Below are 26,658 nucleotides of genomic sequence, written 5' to 3' on the forward strand. Positions count from 1 at the left end.
ACTTTGAGGCAAAGTAAAAGTAAAGTTAAAAAAAAAAAAAAAAAGTCTTTAAAAATCATCTTTTCTAATGTGGAATATATTTTACAGGCTTTTAGTGGATGAAGTGGTCATGGATCTAAAAGATTAGTCTTCCATTTTAGTCATAAAGTTAAATTAACTGGCTCTGGCCCTGAGTGTGAACACTATAATGGCAAAAAAGAAGCGTGGTGAAATGGTTGAAGTTATTACTAGCCCGTTTGAAGAAGGACACCGGGTTTATATCAACACCTCTTAGTCATGACAGGTTATATTATAGGTAGTTTACACACCAAGGTCAAAAGATGATTGTATAAAAGAGAGCTCATGTGACGTCTGATTTTTTAATAAAGGTTGCTATTAAAAATCACTTCATAGGAGGTGCAGAACACCAGCCTGTAAATTACTATGGATTACCACATTGGTTGGAACACAGCCTTTTGAGTTTCCTACTGATTATTTTGCTTGACTTACCAAACAAATATTCTATTAGATTATATTAAATAATATTATATGTCTGAAATTTAGCTGCTCAGCCATTTTTCAACTGTTTTCAACCATTCAACCTTGAAAATGTCTGATTACTTTTAGCTAAGACTGTCAACATTCTTCCACATTTTTCAACCATTTTAACCCTTTTCAACCTTTTTCAACTTTCTTCAGCTTTTTTTATGAACTTTTTTTAGACTGTTTGAAATCCTTCATCATATTTCAACAATTTTCATCATATCTTCTGCATTATTTCACAGAGGGTTCATTGACTAGGCTAATACTAGGTTAATGCTAATGCTAGCAAATGACAATCCAGTGCTAGGTTAATGCAATGGTAATGCTATACTAATGTTAGGCTGATACTAATGCTAAGCTATTGCTAGGTTGATGCTCAGTTCATGCAATTGTTAGGCTAAAGCTAGGATAACGGTATTTGTAGGTTAATGTTAGTGTTAAGCTACTAGCTAATGTTAATGCTAGAATAATGATAGCTAATGCCAATGATAGCTATTGTTAATGTTAGGATAATTTTAATGCTAATTTTAAGTTAATGCTAATGTTAGGTTAATGCAATGCCATTATTAATGTTAGGTCAATGTTCAGTTAATGCTCATCTTAGTACTAATGATAGCTAATGTTAATGCTCGGTTAATGTTAAGATAATGCTAATGTTAGCACTAATGCTAGCTAAATCTAGCAAATGTTAGATTAATACTAATGTTAGCACAAATGCTAGATAATGCTGTTAATGCTAATGCTATGCTAAATATAGATAGTGCTACTGCTAATGCAAAAGCTAGTTAATGCTAATGCTAGTTTATGCAAGGTTAAATTTAGTTAATGCAAATGCTAGTTAATGTTAATGCTAGGCTAATGCAAATGCTAGTTAATGCTAATGCTAGTTAATGGAAGGTTAAATCTAGTTAATGCTAGGCTCATGCAAATGCTTGTTAATGTTAATGCTAGCTAATGCTAACGCTAGCTGATGTTAACACTAGCTGATGCTAATGCTAGCTGATGCTAATTCAAGGCTAATACTAATGCTAAGCTAATGCAGTGTTCAACGATGCAGACCAGCACCTGCATCCTCACTTGCATTTTCTTCAGGAAATGCAAATATTTTAGTGTTGCTTGGCTTTACCTAACAAACGTGTTGTTTCCAGACTAGGGTCAGTATTAAAAGTTATGCCAAACTGGGTGAGCTGGATGTCAAAACCTCTGATAAACACCATGAAATTCTAACACATTCTCTCTGCATCAGTGGGCTGTCATGTGCTTCTCAATTTGCCTTGTCAGTGTCTGTCTAATATTTGTCCATCTTCATCAATGCGATGGATTGGATCCTTGTGGTTTTTTTTATTTTTTATTTCTATTTATTGTCTACTGCCGTGTATAAAACAGGATTCCCCATTAATAACACGTCTGCGGTGAGCAACTGTCATCTGCCAGTAATGAAAATAAATGTGCCTCGTCAATTCTACAGCATGGGCAGGTATTCTTCAGACACTTACGTATAAGGCTGCAAATGTTTAAGTATAAAATCTGTTTGCGTTTGGATTCTGTAATTGTCTTAGAATAGACAGGATGCAGTAAATTGATACAAATGTATGTATTTGTATAAAAGGGGCATACTGTACCAGGTAAACACAAATAAAGCATACATTTAAATTCAGTATCAAGCAAAGTTTATATTTTGAACAATCAAATATAAAACATTTGTTGTCAGTCTAGGATTTGTTTTTATTATAACCTGCCACTATCAATTAAGCTTATAATATTCATGACCCATCACACTCGTTCCATGCTATTTCCATTCTCTGGAAATGTATATAAATTTACTCTCCTTTTTATATACTATTCATAATAAAAGTGCCAAATAATGCTTAGCTTGTCTGTAATCTTTATTAAACATAGTACATTTCACACATGCCAGGCATCCAGTTTTTGGTATGCTGAAAGTTCACAAGCCACATGAAATTTTTTTTATTTTTTTATTTATTATTTATGCTTGGATGCTAGTGAATCTGAGCATAGATTCATTCAGTCATATTGTTATGAACCTTACTGGAGTGACGACGACGTAGTCAACCTGCAATCTATGCGGCAATGGTCCTTAGTAAGACTGTAGGGTAAGGCAGACTGCAAAATGCTGTATAGTGAGATATAATATAAATGTAATTTCATTAAAACTTTTACGTATAAATGCTTTAGCTTTTATTTGAGTCAATGAAGTCGTCACAACACCTGAAGTCATAGAGAGATTTTGTGACAGTTGATTGCTCCGGCTACGTGTAAATAAGAAAACTGCTTTCCCATAATTCTTCTTACATTTAGGTAAAACAGAGTATCGAGTCATCTTTGAGAATAATATGTTTAATGCTAATATTGATGATGCTATCTAACTCTGTAAGCGTCATCTGCGTAAGCTATTGTGGGAAACTCTCCATGCATCACAACCCATATATGGTAATTTTCTGAATCATTTTCCATCAAAATGCTAGATTTAGCAAAATTTTAACATTAATATTCCATGGACAGTCTAAGCTACAAACAATTGCAATTTTTATTTATTTATTATTTTTTTCAATTATAAGGTCAAATTCGGCTGTTGTTTATGCTATACTGTATATCAGGGGTGTTATATTCATTTTAGTTTGTGGTTGATTTAAAGCATTGTTTAGGATTAAGGAGCCATAAATAAATAAAATACAACAACCTTAAAGTACAAATTACTACTCACAGTTATACTGTCTTCTTATTTACTAATATTTCATCTGAAGGAAATTGGGTTTAACAATATTATGCAGTAATTATTCATTTTGTAAACTGATGTAAAGCAATTTCAGCCATTTCTAAATGATCAAAATACTATAATAACAACAGTAATATTTTTTGTACCTCAAAATAATTTAACAACCTATGATACCTCACCAAATGGGTCCAGAACTTTTTGCTTAGTATGACTAAAATAAGTTTTAAATCAACTTCCCCATAACTTGAAAAACCCCTTAATCATTTCCAGAGTCAAATTAGTCGCCCACCCTTGATCTACGCGCCAATGAATTAGACTGGAACTATGGCAGCTGGTTATAAGACTGGTGAGTTGTAAATCCAAGAGCTGTGGCCTTGGGTTGACATTACATTCTCTATGCTTGTAATGAGTCCTCGAGCTGCTCTTCAGGCCCTTTTGTCGAGCGTTTGGAGGGAACCGACCCCCACCAGTCCTCAAGCTCCTGTATTTCCTTTTGATCCTTGCCACGATTAAGAAAGAAAAAAAAAAAAAGCCTTTAGAGATCCTTCGGCCACAAGGTCTCAACGTGTATCAGCATAGCCTCTAATTACTTTCATTAAATTCATGATTTTCTCTAAATTGAAGCCATTCATCAGCAGTGCAAAGCTGCAAACATTAATGATTTAAAGACACCTAAAAAGGAATTATTGATGACAAGATTCTTTATGGCATTGCTAATTGCTTTTAGCAGATATTTACAAAGACAACGGACATTTTTTTTTCCCCTCTTGTTTTCATAAATTGTGATAAAGATTCCCATGGGAGCTGACAAAGAAAATAAAGAGCTTTGGGTGACCTGTATCTTGGCACCCCGTGTTTAAACCATTTCTTGATAGTGGTTTGGATTTGGGGTTGGACACCGTACTCTAAGCTGTTACACAGTACACTAATCCTCTGATTCCTTAAGCATGAGTCCTGCACCCCATGTTGACAGTCAGCTGTGTAATCCTTCAGAGATGGCTGTGTCTGTGCACAGTAATGCCACCACTGAATATTTATGCCTGTTGAACGATTCTCTTTGAACATTAACTAGAAGTACATCTTTACTTCAGCTATTCACCATTACAGCTTAATTGAAACTATTCCTCACGAACAAATACATTGATTACGAACTCGAACCTCAAGCGTGCATAATTAAGGTGATTAGCTAATACGTCTTTTTTGGGTACAAGTGATAGAATGATAGATAGCTCTACAGGGAATCACTTTTAAGGCTTTGTTAAACATCTGTCCACAGTTTTGGTTGTAAGCCCACAATTCTGCTTTAATTACTGCAGCACCTCTGCCTACTTTAGGTAGCAGAGAAAAAAACTGAAACACAATCTAAGACGACTGTGTTGTTTTAGAGGTGGTGTGTTAGTCTATGTGTTAAATTAGTGTTTCCCCACCTTTGGAAACCCTAGTTTTCCTTATGATTCAGGAAAATGCTTCCAACAGACCAAACATCAAAATTTCAGCCTTAATATACCATCTACTGCCAACTATAAAATGTTCTCTTCATCTCTACCTAAATAAGCTGAATATACTGACACTAGTTTAAAAAAAAACAAACTCAAAACAGTTGCAATGAAAAGTAAGGTAAAACGGTTTAAAAAAAAAAAAAAAAAAAACACTTTTATGAACCATCTAAGAAGTCAGAAAAGTCCTTGACATAATCAGCCACATTCACACACAACAATGACAAAGTTGCCAGGCAACTTCGGGTTTTGTGTTTTGCCCAAGGCCACCTCAAACCTCTGTTAATAGACAACCACCACAATATGGTCCACAAAAAAATCCCTTCTAGGGCTTGGAGATTTGGACCAAATTTCACATTTGAATATTTCCTCTAAGTGGCAATCATTTTTTTTTTTTTTTTTTTTCTCAATATGGTTTTATGAGAAAAACAGAACTGGGGAAAAAAAAAAACACCGGGAAAAAGGAGACAGACCCTTTTATTTGTTTTAGTAACTTAATTTTGCATCCTATTCAAACAAGGTATGTTTATCTATTGTTTTTAGTTTGTCTTTTTAATATTTTTGCCTAAACACTTTCTGTGTTTGATTTTTGTTTCTTTATATTTGTTCTTTTACCCTGTTTGATTAAATAAAATATACAAAATTAATCAGCAGCGCCACTTTTGGATTTTTCTCTGATTAGGTACAAAATGTTTGAGTAAATAATGTAGTGTGGCTTCTTTCAGGGCCAGTCTGAGTTGCTGGAAGGAGTTTTTAGGGCACTGACCCATTCGGTACGGAGCCCCTTTAAGACAATCGCAGCAGGGACCATGTGGGAGGTGTGTAAACAGAGCTCCTTAAGCTTCTGCAAAGTGGCTTTGAACACAGTTTGTGGTGTTACAGAAAAAAATTTAAATATATTTCCTCAATGTATCTCAGTGCTTCCAACATTCATAACTTGAAGGAGTTTTACAGAAGACAAATATTAAATAATTAATGCATTTATCTATGCACATGATATTGTTTCCCATCTTGTTTTGAATAAATGAAGCTAGAAGTTAGTGTAGGGGTCATGTCCTCCGTTTTTTTTTTTTTTCCTTCTTTTTCTAGCAGAAAAAACATGGTTTTATTTTTAATTTCATAACATGAAAGATCTTGTGTTCATCTATCCTAGTTCTCGTATAAGTGCATGCTGATATAACATAAATTCAATGAATTATGAAAAATAGAAAAAAAAAATTATTTTCATTGCACTTTATTTTAAGTGTTGTATTATAGTTCTAAAATATGTGATTTGCAAATTGTACATTATTTTCTATGAGAATTGAAGAATAGTCAAATTGTTTTTTTTTTTTTTTTTGCGATGGTAGACCCTGAGAGCAGAAAAAAGATTGGAACCACTACCTTCTTTGATAAGTGTTATTTTTTTAAAAGGTTGTGTTCTAAAGACTAATGTTGGAGATGTGCACTCATGTTGAAAAAATTGTGAATTTTGAATAGAATAGAATCCTTCTATTGTCATTGTACAAAGTACACCAAAATTGCACATGCCCACCATGGAGCAGAGGACAGGCTTGAAGCATCTACTGTTGATACAATCCTTTTTCTGCACAAGAACATGAATCATCATTATCTTTGATACATGGATTATGTAAATAGATCCACTGGTGTGACATTAACAGTTGTTTGTTAATAAAAGCAAGCTTACCACAAAAACAAATGTGAATATTTGTATGAGGAAAAAAATGAAGTTTTAACTGTCTGGTCGGGCTTGGAAATGAATATCTGACTGAATATTGGGCTCAGGTCAAAGGTTAAAACAAAATAGTAAAAATATTTTAAATAAATTAATTTAGTTTCAGGCAATAGTGTTGCTCAATCGCCAAAAAATAGAAAACATATCGCCAAACTCAGTATATCACCCAAGTGTAGTGCATTAATTTACACAAAAATAATTAACAGTCAATCCACCTATCCATTTTCTGATCCGCTTGTTCTTTTTTCAGTTTAATGCATACAAAACAAGAAGACATAGTAATCAACATCCCCCACCAGATTGGTTGTCATTATAACTCACAACTTTTTCCTAAATGTCCTAAATCCAAGAACTTAGATGTATACATAAGAAAATAGTATCACATCAGAATATCAAATTACTAACTATCTTAAATGGTTTGTAAGAAAAACTGTTCCCTTTGAGGATACCACGAACATAGTCCAAAAAACGAAGCAAGGGTAATAACTTTGGAAAAAATAATTGCCCACTTCTCATTTTCAAACTCCATCAAGGTATTGATACCCTGAAGCCACACACCGAATTTGGTTATCTTATGTTAAACGTTTTTTAAGAAAAGCTGTTCCCTTTAAAGATACCTCGAACAGAGTCCAAAAAACAGAACAAGGACAAAAACTCTGGAAAAAAAAATAATTGCTTGCTTCTCATTTTCGAACTCCATCAAGGTATTGATACCCTGTAGCCACACACCGAATTTGGTTATCCTATCTTAAATGGTTTCTGAGAAAAGCTGTCCCCTTTGAAGATTCCTCGAACAGAGTCCAAAAAACGGAACAAGGGCAATAACTTCGGAAAAAATAATTGTGCCCTTCTCATTTTCGAACTCCATCAAGATATTGATACCCTGAATGTGCACACCAAATTTGGTTGTCCTATCTTAAATGGTTTCTGAGAAAAGATGTCCCCTTTAACTCAGACGGACGGATGGAGCTAAAACCTATATCCTCCTTCCACACTTTGTGGCGGGGGATAAAAACACAATCAAAACCAACAACTCAAAACCCAACAAAGAACAAAACTGCCAAATTAATCTGACTGACTGGAGACTATGACAACAACTGAGACATGAGAGAAATGGAGTCAATGCACTCACACACAGTGTTCAACCATCCTGAAATTTGTGAGGAAGGTAATTAGGTAATCAGTAACACCTGTGGGAAAAGGGCAGAAACTATCCAATGTATCACACAAACACACTGACACAACAGGGAGTAAATACACACATACAAGACACTAGAAACGGTGAACCATGTAATGCTGCACAGTGGGAATTGTAAAGAAAGAAGAAAAGAAATGATGGAGGAGATGAGAGCTGGACAGAAACGAAATGGACTAAAGGACATCCTGGAGTGTGGAGAGAGAGGGCAAGGGAGAAAATCTCTGATTCCTTTCCTGAGTACAACTGGGCTGATTAGAAAATATAGACAAAGGTAAAATTTAATGTCTTTATCAAACCTGTAGCAATACTTTTATGCAGCAGGTTAAGAGCTTTAACCTGTTGGTGCTCATCAGAGTACAATGCAAGATGGAAAGATGTAGACATTGAAGTTATGGACATACAAATTCTGGCTCTATTAGGTAACAAAGAACAAACAGAAACTAAATTAAAAAAAAATGTTATCGGAGCGCTTATATCGGTGATTTTAGATGCAGTCCGATAAAATCTGATATTAATTTTCTGTCTGATATCGGACCGATATCCGATAGCAATATCGGATCGGGACACCCCTATTAAATTGGGTTGCATACATCTGGCATACTGGGCATCGTGCCGGTGGGCCGGTCCAGTCCGCTGCGTTGTTTTTTTTTTGGTTTTATTTTGACGTTTGACGAGCGAGTTGAGGCAGACACAGATGGAAACAGGTGGCCGAAAATGATTCAAAAGTGGCAAAAACATGGCAAGAATAGAGTGAAAAGTAACTAAAATTGGCCAAAAGCAGTCAAGAGTGGCCAAAAAATGGGCAAATAAAGAGGAACCAGGTGGTATGTAATGGTAAAGGGTAATAACCAAAATGTCGCAAACATTAGTGAAAAAGGGCAACAATGTGGAACAAAAAGAGGCAATATGTAAGGAAAAAAGGAAAGAAGTTGTATTTATTGGGATGAAAAGTGGCCCGAAAATAAATAAAGAAAGGGAGAAAAAATGAATAAAAGTCCTCAAAATGGAACTAATCAAGTTATAAAATGGCCAAAGGAAAAAGACGTTAAGGTTTCCCCTTTTTAAGTTTTTTTTGGGAGAATAATTAAGACCTAAAGAGCCACATATTGAGCATCACTTACTACATAACAGCTTCTACGTGGTGGTGCTGAAAATGCAGTGGGCTGGTCTGGACAGAAAATGCCAGGGCTGAATTTTGGTCCCGGTCCACCCCTGGTTGCATATGATCCTACTATTTTATCAGGTGTACAAGACTTAAGGTTCAAAAGATGGACAGAGAAAGGTACCACAGCTCTCTGTACCATCCTCAAAGATGGAAAGTGCATGAGCTTTCGAGAATTAAAAGGGAAATTTGGACTAGAACATTGAGATCTCTTTAGATATTTACAAATCTGAGACTATTGCATGAAAGAGGTAAACATTTATCCTAAAACTGGACTGAACTGTATAATCAAAATTACTATCGACTCTTATCAACAGGGTAAATCTCGCATCATTTCATCTTTCTACAAAGCCTTAGGAGAGAACAGAACAAACTTGTCACTATACATTAAAAACAAATGGGAATCAGCGTTAAACGTAGAGATCTCAGATGATGAATGGTATGAAAAGTGTGTGATTACCACATGCTCACAAATGTGGTAACTCCACAGATCAAGAGTTGACAGTCGAAAAACCCTCAGCCATGCTGGAGACGATGCAATGATCAAAACAGTAACCGTACACATATGTTTTTGGAGCTGTGCTAAGCTAAAACCTTTCTGGAAGATGGTGTACACAACCATAAACTTCATAATGGGCTATGCTATTCCAAGTTTTTGAACATGCTGTACAACCAAATGACAGGTATCTGATTAAAATGGTATTGATGGCAAGCAAAAAAAAGCTATAACCAAAAACTGGTACAATGTGCAATCCCCAGGGAAAAAGCACTGGTTTGAGGTCATCCAGGACATGTACAGTATATGATGGAAAAGTTGATTTACCAACTAAAGCTTAAAGGACATACCCATGAAAAGAACTGGCAGAAGTTGACCATTTACAAAAAAGCAATGCCAACAACAATGAACTAGATTACTTGAGAATACACTCAGGAAATGCTGCCAAAATGTTTTACCTTTTGATATGTTTTACCCAAATATGTCCACTTTTCACGTCCTGTCTGGGCAGATTTGACAAATTAATGGAAATGTCCAGATTTCCCATGGACATTTGAACGCATCTTGGGGAACAAGTTAACTTAAATTACCGTAACTCCGCTAATATTTGGTCTATTGGGAGAATTCTATCAGTTTCAGAAAGCTAAGACAAATCTCCTTAAAACCAATGTGTCATTACAGTATTTTTACTCACACGTGACAAAATAATTAAAGATTAAAGATGCTGTGACGTGTGTGTAACCATCTGGATACTTCTCTCCATCACTTTCAGGTTTTTTTTTTTTTTTAATGAAAATGTGCAATAAAATGACAATAAATGAATCTCCTTTTATTTCTTCTTCTTTAAGTACATTGAGAGTGGACATGTGCCTCCCTGTGTAATGATTTTTAATGTTCTGTAAGCCTTGAGTCTTTGTTCATTTCTACGAGGCAATATTTCTCAAATTGTTTCGATGACGAAAGAAGGTAAATACAAGATTTTTCAAGGACGGATACATGTTATAATGCCCTTGTTATACATTTTTTTTATCTACTACATTGTATTTTGCTGTTACAAGGTAGATTCAAGAAAACATGGAGTACTTTTTGAGTATGCCAAAGTCGGGCCAAGTGTCGCACACAAAATATGAAATGGTGCAGTATCACCATCTTAACAACCTCAAAGTAGTACTTTAATTTTCACACACTGATGATGACAGAGCAACCCTGTTTATTGGAAGTTGCTTGACACCATATTCCTACACTAAAGATCTGTTGCCAAAAACATCTCTTGTAGCCTTGTATCTTTCATAAGACACTTGTTAGTAGACCTCAGCTTACAGGCTTCCTGTAGCACATACTTGGTCCTCTACTTAAAATGTTACAACTTTAATATAGTGGTATAAAATGTAGATTTCTTCACATAAGTCTGAAATATTACAGATAAAACAGGCAGGTGCTTTTTGCTTTCATAGTCCAATTACAGATGGTGGAAAAAGATTACACATTAATCTATCCATTACTATTCAAACATACATAACTCATTATCATGTTAGGATTAAAGTCTATAAAGTAGATTTTTACTTATGCTAAAAATAGGGTAGCCATTTTGATAACACCGAAAAGGAAGAACCGTTTTAGAGCTCAACAACGCCAGGATATATAAAATAAATATTAGAGAATTGAGAGTGACATTCTTTATAGTCTTCTAAAAATATTGATCTCCAAAATAAAATACATTTGATTCAATATCGAATGCTTTTTACATTGAAAACAGTTATTATATATATATACATATACACCAAAAAAAGCTGTAGTTTTCAGACAATTACCCTTCAAAAGTAACATATTTAATCAATAACGCATATTCATATTTAGTGGGAGTTACTGACGTTAGCTCAGGTATTTGTGGAATGTGCTACTAAGGCCAAACAGAGCTCTCATTTTGCCATTCAAACACTGAACAAAAGAGTCCATGAATGAGCAGCTTCTTCTTCTCCGTCTGCCTCCTGCATATTTATCTTTTTTCCATTCAACAATGTGTCTGAATGTGTGTCCAAATAGAGCTGGTAATTTCATCGATGAGCTGTCAAAGCTCCACCAAAATCAAGTCGACACTGCCTCCTTCAGAAACTCTGAACCCAATCTGGCAACACAGCCTCTGTAGCGGGTCACTCTCTGGTCTCAGCTGTGCTGTTTAGATACTTACAGTCACGTCTTATGTACCCCCAAAAATTAAGAATGAAATATGTATTCTTTTTTAATTTTGGCCTATTTATTTTAGTCATTATACAGTTAGATAAAACATAAAATCGGGATTGTTTTAAAAGGAGAACCAATGTAAAACTGGCATTAGACTGCATTCAATGACAGGCCATTAAAAAATGAACAGTCTGGTGCAATGCAGGACACATTGCCACCCTAGCTACAATACAGTAAGTGTGTACAAATCATAAATCAGCATTGAAAGCCTTGGACTGGCTTTCGTAGGATAAATGAAGGTTTAAGTAGTTCAGTGGTAAATTAGCAATATACATGAAATCAGGTAAACAGCTTCAATCATCCTAGTGAGGGTGATTAATGACTTCAAAGCTAATTCAAAGGGGAGCCTGTGGCTTATCAATAAGGCGGTCACTCTCACTTGCTATTCATATTCACCTGCTTGGTTAAAATGGCCTCGGGATGTTGTTGACACCTATTTGCATTGGTTTGCATTTTCAGTCAAACTGGTGCCTGTTCACATGCAGCAAGTTGCAGACAGGACACGTTGATTAATAAACCAAAATATAAGAGTCTGTAGTGGGGTCTGTCAAGAGAATGTGTTAACTGAGACCTCCTTAGGCTATCATTCCTGGTAGTACGCAACAACTCCTGGCCTCTGTCAAGAGGTATTCATTGGGTTTTTTTCCATGATGAATTTCTACTTAAAGAGTAACTAAACCCCTGCTTTCTCCTGACCTGCCACTAGGAGGGAATTTAAAAAAAATGCCTTGATTATGGGCTGGGCTCCTAGAGCAGTTAAGACATGCCCAGTCTATAAAATCTTCAATGAAAGATTTTCATGTTTGTATGGGAGCTATAATTCCCCTTTAATTCAGAATAAAAGTTAAATCCTCTTTAAACTGACCTTGTAAATACTTAATTCCTAATGCAAATATAATTCAGAATTAAACTTTATTTATTCCAATTCATTATTATTAATTATTGATTCCAAATTAAATAATAATGAAATAATCGATCTTGTAAACACTTAATTCTGCTTTAGGTTAATTCCGTTCGTTCGACTTGCCGCGATGACGTGCTGGTGACGACATAATCCAAGACGGCCGCCCGGACTCGAACCGAGATGATTTACTTAATAATAGCCATAAAAGACATGGATATAATGAAAAGAGTGGATGGAAGAAAGCATAAACATGCAGACATTCACACAGACTTATTACACACACCGACCTTGGCAAAAAGAACACGTTTCATTGGGGCATGAAGCACCAGAGTTTCACTAATGACAAGCATTTATAAAGTTCATTTTTCCCTAATCGGCCTTGTATAGTGGAGGCAAAGCAGCTGTTGCATTAACCGCTGGCTATGATTGGCCAAAGTACCGTCTTCTGCCTCTCTTCTCCACTACTCTCTTTCTCCTGCTCCGCTGACCATAGTGAAACCGTATGTTACTGTCAAGCTGCTACTTCAAAACTACAATCAAAATAAAAGTGAAAACAGTTCTCATCATGTGGTATTTTATGTTGTAGCCGAAAAGAAAATGTTTGTTGTGTGTGTTTTCCGATAGAAGTCAATACGTCACGTTCGCCCCCTGTCCAATCAGAACCCTTCCCAACCCCCAGACCTAAAGCGGTATTGAATAAAACCAAATAAACCTCTTTTCTCTTCAAACCTGAATTCGAAATTACTATTTCCATGTTAACACGAAGCGGAACACTTTAAATCCGAATTATTTCATTCGGAAAACTGTCTTGTGTGTACGTGCAGAGAAATTGAGTCATGATTGTCTATACTTGTTGATTGTTTTTCATCTTCTGATTACATTCCTTGAAGCGTCTCTACTAATTTTTCGAGATTATGTCCACTTTCCTAGTGCCGCGGTTGTTTTGTTTGTGTTTGGCCTGGGAAGTTATTCTTGTTCCGGGACACTCTATATTTAATTTTTTTGTTTGAATTTTAAATGTACTTGAAGTTTGATGATCCATAAGCATGCATATGGCCTCCTCACAACTTCAACACCACACTTCCATGACACCATCTAAATGTGAATTCTAACAATTTATGCAGCACCACTAAAAATATAAATTTGGGGATTGGGCCTCAATTTTTACAGTGTTTATTTGTATCTATCTGCAAAAACACAGCATACTAATTTTAGTGAAACAGAGATGACCTGATAATATTTTTCTGTATTTTTGAATAGGGGTGTTGAAAAAAATCGATTCGGCGATATATCGCGATATTACGTCACACGATTCTCGGATCGATTCTAAATGCATCCATATCATTTTTTTTTTTTTTACTTTTATTTCATACATAATGTCCTCATGAAGGTGCACACATTTACAAATTAGTTGTTTGTTGTTTCTTAAGTCATATATATATATATATATATATATATATATATATATATATATAAATAAAAATGCAATAATTGCCTTATACGCTAACGTCGGGATATATCATATAAAATCGTATCGCCAGATGCCAGGTAATACAAACCCCTATTTTTGAACATATTACTCTGATAGTAATATATTTTAAAATCCAATAGCAATCAATCTATCTTTTACTATTTGACCTTTATTGTTGTGTTTTTTTTTTCTTTTGAACCTGTTTTTTTCCCATGTTATATTTTTAATATTTTGGCAATAATTGCTCTAAATTTGATTAATGTAGCACAAAAACACAGTTACCCTTTACATAAGACCTGAGCGATATTTTAAATATGTTGGTCTTCATGCCTCATTATGCATTAAACACCTCAGCAGAAAATGTATAAATAGCTAAAAAGGCAAATTCAGTATGTTAGGGAAGAAAAGCCATATAAAAAAAGCTGATACATGCACGCAAGGAAAGCTATGATCAAAGTTATTTAACCTAGGTTCCAACTGATGTGGAGCACATGAACAGAAAGACCTTCAGGTGGTGTGAAACAGCGGATTGTGATTAGTACTTATTCAGTTCGACAAAGCGAACGCCCTGGACTCCAATTAATATTGCACACATGCCAATCCCCCATTGACCTAAAGACTGAGAGAAATGAAGAGGAATTCAGTGGGGTGGAAAATTATCAAACGCACATGTTGGAAGGAAGGCAAGTCAAAGTACATGAGAAAATGAGAGAAGGAAGTGTGCAAAATGAGATTTAAAATAAAATTAAATGTTTGGTCAGTGGTGGATTTTACTACATCATAGATTTGTGTTTTTATTTAGAGGGAATGAGCTTACAAACTGAGAAGTAAAGTTAATTTAAAGTGTGTGAGAGTACTGACAACAAGGAACAGCTTCTGTGTATCAGTAAGTAGAATACAATTCTGGAACAGATTTCCAATGGAAATTAAAGAGTGTACAAATATCATGCAATTTGAAAGAAAATATAAAGGAACATATCTTTATAATGTATGAAGATTTGGAAAGTGTGTAATATGTTTTTTTGTGTGTATCTAATCAAAATCATATAATGATGAGACAAACTTAATGTATTAACAGCAGCAATAGCTGGGAAACAGGATGCTGGAAATTGGTTATTCGTGACTGGAATATAGAAAAAGGGGTGGGACTAATAACTTTATACTTCCAACCACTCCCTTTCAAAAACAAAAAGTATGTGTATACAGAAGCATTTGTAATTATTTGTTTTTTTTGTTTTTTCTGGAGGGAATCTGCATCAAATATTTTGTTTATTGTACTATTTTTTCAGTAACACTTTAAATAACTATATGTTATAAGTAGTTAATATATCCTTAATAACCTGTTAGATGATGAGTTGTAAATAGCCAATAGATAACTTACAAGCTGTTAGTTAACAATTTATAAAGCAAATGTTAACTGTATGCTGAGGATTTATAACTATACCTTATTAATTAGTAATAGAATTACTGCTATACTTACTAATGGCTTGTTAAGTATCAGTTAAAACTTTATATACGTTATTGGGATGATATTCTAAAGTTGCAACTATTCCTTATTTACTAAGATGTAAAGTTATATAAGTTGGTCAAGAACTACAGGAAACATCTGTAATTGTTAACAAAGGTTTCTGTACTAAATATCAAGTTCCATTGTTTTCTATTGTATCAAATACTTATTTTATGCAATAAAATGAAAATTAATTATTTGAAAATCAAACTTGTAGCTAACTTCTAAGTTATCCATTGGTTATCCATAAGACAGTTATAAAAATAGTAAGCAAATATTCAATGAGCAATTTCTAACTCATTAACCAACACTTTATTACTGATAGTTATTCTAAAGTGTTACCATTTATTCTTGTATTATTGCAGTGTTTCTCAAATGGGGTACGCAATGGAGCTACAGGGGGTACTTGAGAGAGAGAAAGGAAAATTAACAAATAAAGTGTCAGTCGTGGTCCAACCCCAGGCGTGATATGAACGGAAAAAATAAAAACTACAGAAATAAATCTATTCAGGAGCTACTAAATTAGAGTTTTTCAACCTTAGGGTCGGGACCCCATGTGAGGTCACCTGAAGTTTGAATGGGGTTGCCTGAAATTTCTGTAAAAATCAAAAAATAATTTTGAATTTTTTTAATTATTATTCCTTTTTTGATTAAAACAACACACAATCTTAAACACTGTATTTCTATACTTTCACTTTGTGAAATAAAAAAAATTGTAAATACAGTACTAAAATACAGTAAAAATATATATATATATATATATGTATATAATTAGAAAAAAAAATGTCTGGATATCAAAATTCCACTTATTTACAAAATGAGATTCTTTAAAATGTGTGTTATCACTTGTTCATTCCATCATTGTGCTTTATAGTTGTTTTTAAATAGTTTTCTTAGCAAAATGTTGTAGTCGGACAAAGGGGGTACTTCAGTAGTAAGAGAAAGGGGGTAGCCAAAACAGTTTGAGAACCACTGTATAATTATTGCATTTGCTCAAAATCAAACAGTATATCAAAGGCTTACCTAATGGTGACATTTCCGGCACTCCTGCCAGGTACGGCCCATCAACAAATTTGGGTTCATTGTCGTTGATGTCCTGGACCTTGACTACAAACTCAGACCTGGGCTCTACTGGTACGTTGGTGAAGCGGTCAACAGCTTGAGCTTGAAGGGTGTAGTAAGCCTGGGCTTCTCGGTCAAGTCGCTTGGTGGCGTGGATGTCTCCTGTATTCTCATCGATTGTAAAGATAGAAGTGGCACCCTCACCAGTTAACACGTACTTTACTTTGCCATCCCCTTTATCCACATCTGAGTGAAGCTGTTGGAAAAAGAAAAAAACAAAAAACAACATTATATGTGACTGGCTTCAGTCCATCAAATCAGATTCACTAAATCATAACTTTACTACACAAGTGAGATTGATTCTTCACATTACCCATTCAGCGATAACAAGCTGAATTAAACTCAATTATGCCCAAAACTAGTTGTCACTTTGTTCATTCAGTGCTGGTAATTCATCACATAAACACCAAATGCAGTTAAAAAATGTTAATGCCCAATGGAATGTTCCAGCTTTACATCATGTAAATGGTTTTTGCTCAGGGTGATGCTCTGTATGTAAATGGTAAATGGACTTGATTTATATAGCGCTTTATCACCACACTGAAGCAGTCTCAAAGCGCTTTACATATCAGCTCATTCACCCAATCACTCTCACATTCACACACCAATGGGACAGGACTGCCATGCAAGGCGCTAGTCGACCACTGGGAGCAACTTAGGGTTCAGTGTCTTGCCCAAGGACACTTCGACACATAGTCAGGTACTGGGATCGAACCCCCAACCTCTCGATCAGAAGATGACCCACTACCACCTGAGCAACGGTCGCCCTGTATGTGCAGCCAGCACAGTCAAATGATTCACTTTTATTGAGCAAATATGCAAATGAGTTCAAAAGATCACAACGTGCACCACTTACACATAAATTATGTTAGAAAATCCCATCATAATTTGCATTTTTCCAGAATAAATAAAGTGAATAAAGTCCTGTGCTGCAACATGATAATCTAACTTGATATGGGATTAATAGTTACACAACCATTCTTCATCAACAACTACCAGTGAGATCAAGGTCCCACTCCCTATTCCTTAAAGAATACTCAAGTCAACTTTTGTATCAACTATAAAACAATGACTTTGCCTACTTTTACAAGCATTAAGGGGATCTAGTACTCTTAGAAGATCAATGGTAAGAGTTAAAAGTATGCACAGGAGCCCTGCTGTCAAATCATTTACACCCAATGACCTTATAAGATGTCTATTTTCAAAGGTAAGTAAAATAAAAGCCATCCTTGATATCTAAATAAATAATTCCACCATTTTCAAAAGCTAAGTTTTGTGTTTTTTTTTTTTTTTTTTAAATGGAAGGGAAGAAAAAAAGATCCTATTATAGCACTGGGGTGAACATTTGTAGTCACTTCCTATAATAAAGTTCTAGAGTCGTGAATAGCAAGTCGAGGCTCTAACATAATAATCCTTGAACAACTCTAAAGTCATTAAAATTATCATGACACTCAACAAACCTTGAACAGTCCTGTTTGAAGTCAGAGCTGTCTGATGGCCATCAACCCCATCAGGATGGTTAACATCTGAGCGATCATAGAGGCTGACATATATCTTGGGGGAAGGCCATTGTGGCACACGAAGCATTTTGAGCTGTCAGCATTAAACAGGCAGTCTTTACTCTATCACCTCAAACATGAAAATCATCACAGCAGCACAGCATCCAATAAATGGACCAAGATTTGGTAGTGAAATCATGGAAATAAAAATTCAGTGCAGGTAGAAACATCTCTATTGATTTCTTGTCAACTTGCCTACAAAGTATTGCTTCTCAGGCTAGTATCAATTGTAAAAAGTAGATAGCTGGTAAGCAACACAAGGAAGCAAACCCAATTTGACAAAGTGTCCAAATCTCCAATTCTTATAAACCTAATGTCAGTTAATACATATGTAAACAGATGCAATTGATAATGTCCACCATTTATCTGGTATCGATACATGTTAGAGTGTGTGAGAGGACGTCATCCCAATATTGCAATACCGCTTCTAAAAATAGTTATACTAGCTTCACCTTTTGCCCCCAATACTGTAAAATGTACTTTATTGTGTTGACCTTGAGCTGTTTCATTTCAAAAAGCAACAAAATAGTTTAAGGCCTTATAAAGGCAATAGCACTACATCATCAGCAAAGAGGCGAAATGTAGTTCTCAAGAAGCCAGTATACCCAGCTTTAACTGCATGTACAACTCTGATACTTGTATATATTGCAAACTGGCTACTTGCTCGTTTGACAGAAAGCTCAGCCGAATCACAAAAATAAATAAAAGAATTCAGCACAAGCTGATTTAAGCAGTAGTAGTAGTTTATTCACTCATTTCATTCCATTAAACATTAAACAAAACATTTCCATTATTTTGTGTACAGCACGACCGAAAGGGTTTAAGGTGATGTTAATACTTTTTGTATGTCTAACCCTGTTTACAGACTTCCATAAGACAAAAATACAAATATTTATAATAAACATTTTCAAGTGACCAACAGAAAAGAAATGCACATATATTTATAATCGTTATTTTAACATACATTTCATTTTAATTTCATGCTACTTTATTTTCAAACTAAATCATGTCATCATTGAATTAATTTCATCCATTATGAATGTATTAAAGTCTTTTCATTAGTTGCTTACTTTATTCATCCTGAGCTTATATGTTTTTTAATTATAGTAGATTTATACGTCTTTTTGAAAGCTTTGACTGTTACGGACTGTTTTAATTGATTTTTCAAGTCATTCCACAGATTAACACCTCCTACAGAAATACATCAACTTTTTTTTTTATTTGTTCGAGCTTTTACTTTTTTGAAAATGCCGGTTCCTCTGAGGTTATACTGACTTTTTCTGTGTTCAAAAACTTCCTGGATATGAGGAGGGAGAAGATGATTATGTGCCTTGTACACCATTACTAATGTGTTAAGGTCAACAAGATCATGGATTTTCAATAACTTTAGTTCTACAAAAAAGTTTTTTTGGTGCATAAAAATCTGCTTTAGTGATAATTTGCATTGCCTTTTGTTGGAGTAAGAAAATAGGATGAGTATTGGATTTGTAGTTGTTTCACCATATTTCCAAGCCAAAATTTAGGTAAGGAAGAATGAGGGAGTTATATAGTAACAGAATATATATTTTTTGTCAAGTATAGTTTTCATTTTGCCAATTACAGCAATAATTTTTGCTAATTTTGTTTTTAATGTACTTATATGTGATTTCCATTCAAGTTTTCCATCAATGGTAACTCCTAAAAAATTATTTTCAGAAAGTCAGTCAATACCTGCATCATTATTTTTGTTTTTATGTCAACGATTTTTCTTTTTCCAAAAATAATGTATTTTCTATTACTCAGATTAATTGAAAGTTTTTTTTTAGATCAAACCAAACTAAGTTTGTCCTCTACTGTAGCAAAAAGCTGTTTCAGGTCCTTTCCTGAGCAGTACGGGCTGGTATCATCCGCATATAATAAACATTTTAAGTTTTCCAAAATATCACAAACATCGTTATACATGATAAACAGTTTGGGACCCAATATAGAGCCTTGTGGAACCCCATGTGTGATTATTTTTCAGTGTTGACATTGTGTATATGTACATATTGGTATCTGTTGCTAAGATATGTCAATTTCTTTCCACCTTTGATTTATATTACCCATTAAAAAAAATGCAATGTTCGCAAAGACATTTAGTTACATAAAGTGTGTGCAAACGTGCAGATAAAACAAACACGCTCAACAAGCTAAAGTTCAAGATTCAAAATTATATATATATTATATATATTTATATATATATATATATATATATATATATATATAAATATTGAGTCAAAATGTATGTACCATTTCCCTTTCAAAACACAGTAGGTGTGTGATGCAGTAGATTCTTTACAGTAGAATCTCACAGTTTAAATCCACGGCAGCACAAAACACAGCTGGTAAATTCATGAAACACCTGGATTAAAAAGTTGAATCTCTGCAATGAATCAGGTCTCACAAGTACCTTGTCTACATTAACCCAGTTCCAACAAGAGGCTGCTGTTTGCCAGGGATGTGAAGTCAGGGAAAGTCACCAAATGCAGACAAAAGCAAAGGAACATACTCAAAACTACTTGACAGTGTGGTCGACAAGCCAGTGTAGGTGAAATTGCAGCCTATGACTGGGCTATAAAGTGAATAAAGGTCCTTGGTGGAATGAAACCCTACTCTCAATGTAAGCTTTTCATCACACTGAGATCCATATATCAGTACAATTGTTAACTTGGCAAATTTTCTCTAGAACCAATAAGTAAAAGGAGATTTCCCTAATGTCAGATGGAGCTTCAAATATTAATTTCAAACAATCTTCATAAACTTGAATAGGGACCGAGTAACGCCTGCAGACATGCACATTCTTTTCTGAATGGTCTGACATTTAGGTCTTTACTTCTTCTTCTGGCAAGGTCGGCAACTACTGAAGATAAAAATCAGTTCAATTCCTTACTTTCTTCTCCAACAGCCTAATTGTTTTTTTGAATTCTTATTATTTGTATTCTATAATCTTGATTATGTTGTTCTTCTTAATTATACAAGAAGTACAACTTAGAGAAGTACAAGTTTGTTGTTGAGGACAAAAGTATACTTTTCAAAGACAATTTGGTTTGGATAGAAATGGTAAGAGTAAGTTTGTAATAAAAACAATATGTTGATGCAGTCATTACCTGTATTTAATAACCACAAAGTAGTTTTACAACAAATCAGCATGTACTGTAGCAGTAGGTGTACAAAGAGATTATCAAATATCAAAAGAAATAAGCTTGTTGGGATCATGTTCTGATGATGTAAACAAACAAGTGTAATTTGTGCACTAAAGCAGTCTTTCAATTACAGGCTAGCTTTTCCTGTTGTTTATCCTGTCGAACCGAACAATGACAAAAAGCCCGCTGTGCAGCTTGTTCTTTTTTGTTTGTTTGCTTTTATATTCGTGGAGGATTACTGTTGAACTCTTCTTTCAATTTATCTGTAAATGTCAACATCTCATTATTGGATAAATAACAATGGTATTTTAAATTTGAAACCTGTGTCGCAAAGGGTGGAGAATGATTAGATCAATATTATTTTGGTGGAGTAACTGCTGAACAGAGAATACAACTCCAAAGGTCCTTTATTAATGGAATCCATCAGCCTACTGATGGATGCCAAGGCTGGGGGCTTGATGATTGCATTGGCTTTGTCCTCCAACCCAAGCATGCATATATGGCCTCTGTTACGGAGCCCTCTGTGTTTATTCAACCTGCCCCTGTCAAGAGTAAACCTGGGGCAAAATGTCGGTCGTGGAGAGAGTCAACATTTAATCTGGAGGAAGCCGCCCGTGCAGTTTCCAGTAAATGCCATGAACCAAGAGGACAATGCTGACGGGACGCAAAGCATGCAAGGCAGGTCAAAGGTCGCGCACACTATGTGGTCTGTTCACTCAACTGGTTTGTTTGGTGCATTTCCAAGTTTTTTTTTTTCTGTTGGTAAGATGAAACAGACGAGAAAAGCAACTGACTCTAAGCCTTGTTTGATAAAAATCTCTACCAGTGACTATCTGGCCAAATAACTTTATCCAAAACTGATCCAACACATGTAAGAACTGCCGTCTGCCTTTTTCTTCTATTGTTTCAACACTTCCTTACTTTTTACAGAGCACTATAGTTTGCTTTACTTGCCCAAAGGTAAATACTCACTGTGGTACTCTTTTCTTTGTTTCCCTTGAGGTGAGTTTAACCCAGCATGCAGCGGAGCTCGGTAGCTCAAAGGCACTCCCTGGGTTTGTGAGGGAGGGATCTGAACATGAACCGTTCTAAAATCACTGCTGACACTTATCGTCACTTTGTATGCTGGCTGCTCTCCAGAGACCTGCCTCATAGCTTTGTGTTTGCTTGTTTACCTGATGGCAAGGGAAAAGAGTATAAAGCATGAAAGAGGCCATATCTATACTACTGTATCACACTTGTGCTTTTAGGCAAACAAATGTGCAAATTGCGTGAAGATTTAGATTTCATTTTTAATCATTGCTTGTGACACTTAGCCCATCTCAATAAATCTAAACATAAAGAATATACAGAAGTGTAAAGAGTACTGATATCCTACTCAAGTAGAAGTACTGTTATTTGATTTAAATTGTACTCACATACAAGTAAGTCATACATAAATACTGAAGTACAAGTAAAAAGTAGCCCAATTAAATAGTACTGAAAGTATTAACCCATTAACCCAACACAAAACTACCATATTGTGCTTTTTTGGCTGTAAACAGAGGCTAAACTCGTTTCAGCTTCCCACAGCAATGGTGCCAGGTCGGGAAATGCCCGTAGGTCGTGACGTCACGTGGGAACTATGTATATCCGAGCCTGTGGTCACGTGACTGCCGTAAAGTGAAACATTCTCCAAGTCACATGACCTGGCGAAAGACGGTCCGTCTCTCCAAACTTACATAGTTGGTATTTCAAGAGGGAAGCCCCACTCTGAGTATTGATACTGTCAAGCGCTGTATATTGGCCTGAGGAATCATTTAAAATAACTCATATTGGTCAAATCTTTCGGTCAAATAGTCCACGGTGTGCCTTTAAGTACAAGTAAAATGACTGATTTAGAAAAAATACTGAAAAAAGTACAAGTATCCATAAAAGCAACTCAAATATAGTAAAGTGAGTACTTGTAATCCATTTCACCTCTAAGGATACAATACATAAATGATAACAATGTCTCAGGCATTGTTCTCTTACTGTATGTATTTGTGCCATTTTTGAGGTCAGCACCATTTTCTTCTTCTCTTAAATGTAAACCACCCGAATAGATTCAAAATGCCATTCCATCAAGCAACCTTTGAGCAATACTGGATCCAGTGCTTTATAACAGCCTATGCTGCTGAGCAAGAGCCCCTCAATCAACAATAGCCCTCTAGATGTTTCACCCAGCAGCTCAAACAGCAGGCTTACCCGGGTTTGTACAAACAAGGTAGCACACTACCGCAAACGCCAAAAATAAAAATGTGAAACTGGTGCACTTTGACATTGCCTCCTGTTCTGAAATTGATGTTGCAAAGGATTCCTGCAGGGAACAACAAGGCAACAGGAAACTGTGACTTTCATAGAGAAAGTCACAGTTCCTCTTTCCAACATGTGCCATAATTCTACCAGAGAACCCAGGATATTCCTGGTCATGTAATGCAAGCCATCTAAAGCAGGCAGTGGTTTCAGAGTTGCTGAAAATAACATATATGAATGTCAAATAAGAGGAGCAGACAGTACAGACAAGGGTCAGTCCGACACATAGAGAGGACTAGAATGTCGGCAAGGGCTTCAGTGCAGCTGTCACTGAGATGTGCTCCCAACAGGCTGAGCTTTTCATCTATTTACCCAGCTATGTTCTGGTGAGTAGCCATGGAGCTGTGCTTGGAGAGGGGCTCAGTGAATCAGCCTCGCATTCACTCCGTATTGGGAGGCTGGGAATCACCATGGAGAGGCTGTTAGAGATCACATGGTGGCTTACAATCCATGGTGCTCAATTAAGATTTTATTTATTTTACTATTACAGTTCAAAAAGTCTATAATCATAGTGCATCATTTTAATGTGCATGTTTTAGCTTGATGTATTTTTTTTTTTTTTTTACTAATGTGTCGTATTTTTATTTGCAATTAAAAAAAATACATTTATTTAACAATTATGCAGTAACAGTTATAGGTATTGTAAAACATGTCACGTTTCAACCACATCTATTAAGTCTCCCGTTTTGGCTGGGAAACTACCGTATTTTACCCCCCTTTCCTGCCATCTTCATTTATCAACATTCTCCCAACAATATCCCGTATTATAAAGTAATAATAACTAAAAGATAAATAAATAAAAACATTTCTATGCTATGCAAAAAAAAGCTTCATATACCTATTATAAAGAAAGAATGTTCACGGCACATTTTAATCACCTAACTGTGTTTAGTAAGTTATAAGTAAGTTATAAATATAAAGGACACTGGAGCTTGGTTGGGGTGATGGAACGTTTCGTAGCAGGAACCTAAAAATTTCCCATATTTTCAAAACAAAAACTTGACAGGTAAGCACTAAAAGTAGTGATGCACCAATATATCGGTAGTAAAATTTTCAGTCAAAAGTGGCCCAAAATTGCATTTTCGGTTTCATCCGAGACACTTTTCTCACCAAAGCAATTGTATTGAAACAAGAATTTATGAATCTGAGCACTAAAGCATCTTCTAAGCAGAGGTTAAAACATACACTCAAGTTTGACTTATGTTTCTGCATCACGTCGAAACAGTAGCTACATTAAGCTCTCTGCATCAACGCAAACCCCTCCAAAAATGACTCCGCGTCAGCAGCATAAATTCGGCCAGCACACGTTTCACCGAAATATATTTGAATCCTCTGCACTACATCGCAACTGCACAAGATCCACGTTATAGAAGACGGAGAAGAGCAGCGCGGACAGTGAGAGACAGGAACATATTTGACTGTGCTCTTCATCAATAACTTAAATGCACTTTGTGTTTTGATGAGAAAACATATTTCATTTGACTACCTATCAGCAGCCCAGTCAGCTATAGGCCTGTACATTATTAATGACGAGTGGGGTCAAGATAAACATTTTAATTTGCATTTTATGTTATATTTTGTTTATTGTTGCAAGGTCAGTGCTAAATACATGTATTCATATTTATATATATATATATATATATATATATACACAGTATATACATTTTTGGTTTTCGGTTTTGGTCAAAAAAATTATTTTGGTGCATTCCGAATTAAAAGTGCATTTCATTAAAAAAATATGCATTTAGAGCAATTAAACCTCAACAATAACTGGTTTTAAAAAGACTCAGATATAACAAAATTGCTAAATTCTTTGCAATATGTTGTGTTTAATCATCGATAAAGACAAAGTGGAAATAACATGCACAAAAAACTCATTTCTTCTCTGTCCAAACCCACAATGAGAGATAAAAGTGCTTCAAATAATTGGTTTTTATTTTTTGTACACTGTATTGTACTGAACACTGCTGCAATGCCGTTTGTGTAACAGATAAAAGCAAATGCACTGTCAGATGCAGGTGGAGTGCTGAATGCTGAGATGTTTATACATTGGCAGTGTGTCAGGTGAGATATAGGCTTTAAGTAATTGAAGTGTCATTTCATTTTCCTAAAGAAACAAACAGGTTTTTGTAAGTCAAAGAAATTTCTATTTTCTGATTCAAGGTTGTTTATTAGTCTTAAATCTGTACCAACAGATGAGTGTGATGACTTGACAGCAAGTAAATAAGAGAAGAAGAAATCCTTGGTGAGTGTTTTTAAATCTTAGTTTCACATTCCCTATACAATGGTATTATAATAATAACTATATATATATACATATATATATATAAACCTGCTACTAGCCAATAACTGCACCTGCTATTTGAGTCTGAATAAATGTTGTCATGTGACTGCCTTGATTTGGCAACGCTGATTGGAGAATTTAACAAAAATAGGCCTAAATTACTCCTAACACAATCACGTACATATGTTGTCCGTCAACCATCATATGTTTCAGTAAATTCGCCTCAACTCAAATAACCAACACGGCTCCAAGTGTTGATTGCATTTACATGCTACATTGCAATGCTTAATATAGCCTGGAAATTTCACACTTTAGTTGTTTGTAGTGTTTTTTTTCTCGACAAAATGAAACAATCAAGTCTGGCTGAAAGTAATGATGAAGCCTATTGGGAAAAAAACGTAAAACAATCAAAACACCAGGGTGTTAAGCACAGTGTTAATTGCTTTGACTAATAACAGTTTCTCGTCAGGAACAACTTTTCACCCGACAAAAGTTAAACTATGACTAAATGCAACCATATGACCTAGACCTGGGGCCCGTTGTACAAAAGTAAGATAAGGGATTAAGCCGGGATATCTTGGTTATCCTGGCTTAATTTATCCGGCATCTGGTTGTACAAAAGCTGGATAGTAGAAAATGGAAAGTGGGATGTTTTGTGATGTGAGTTACCATGGAGATGTATGGAGGAGCTAGCCTGTTCCAGACCAGGCTAAATTCAAGGATCATCTA

The 26,658-nt window shown here is 35.2% G+C and overlaps 1 protein-coding gene across 1 annotated transcript in view; it reads right to left on the reverse strand.

Moving 5' to 3' along the window:
- The window catches only part of LOC114454050 (cadherin-7-like), a 192,430-nt gene that overhangs the window by 93,864 nt on the left and 71,908 nt on the right, over positions 1–26,658 (reverse strand). The window contains exon 3 of the mRNA XM_028434147.1: positions 16,493–16,787. Coding sequence (XP_028289948.1) covers positions 16,493–16,787 — 295 coding nt within the window. The remainder of the gene's footprint in view (positions 1–16,492; positions 16,788–26,658) is intronic.

Source organism: Gouania willdenowi, chromosome 20 (assembly GCF_900634775.1).
Source record: "Gouania willdenowi chromosome 20, fGouWil2.1, whole genome shotgun sequence".
Lineage (NCBI taxonomy): Eukaryota > Metazoa > Chordata > Actinopteri > Blenniiformes > Gobiesocidae > Gouania > Gouania willdenowi.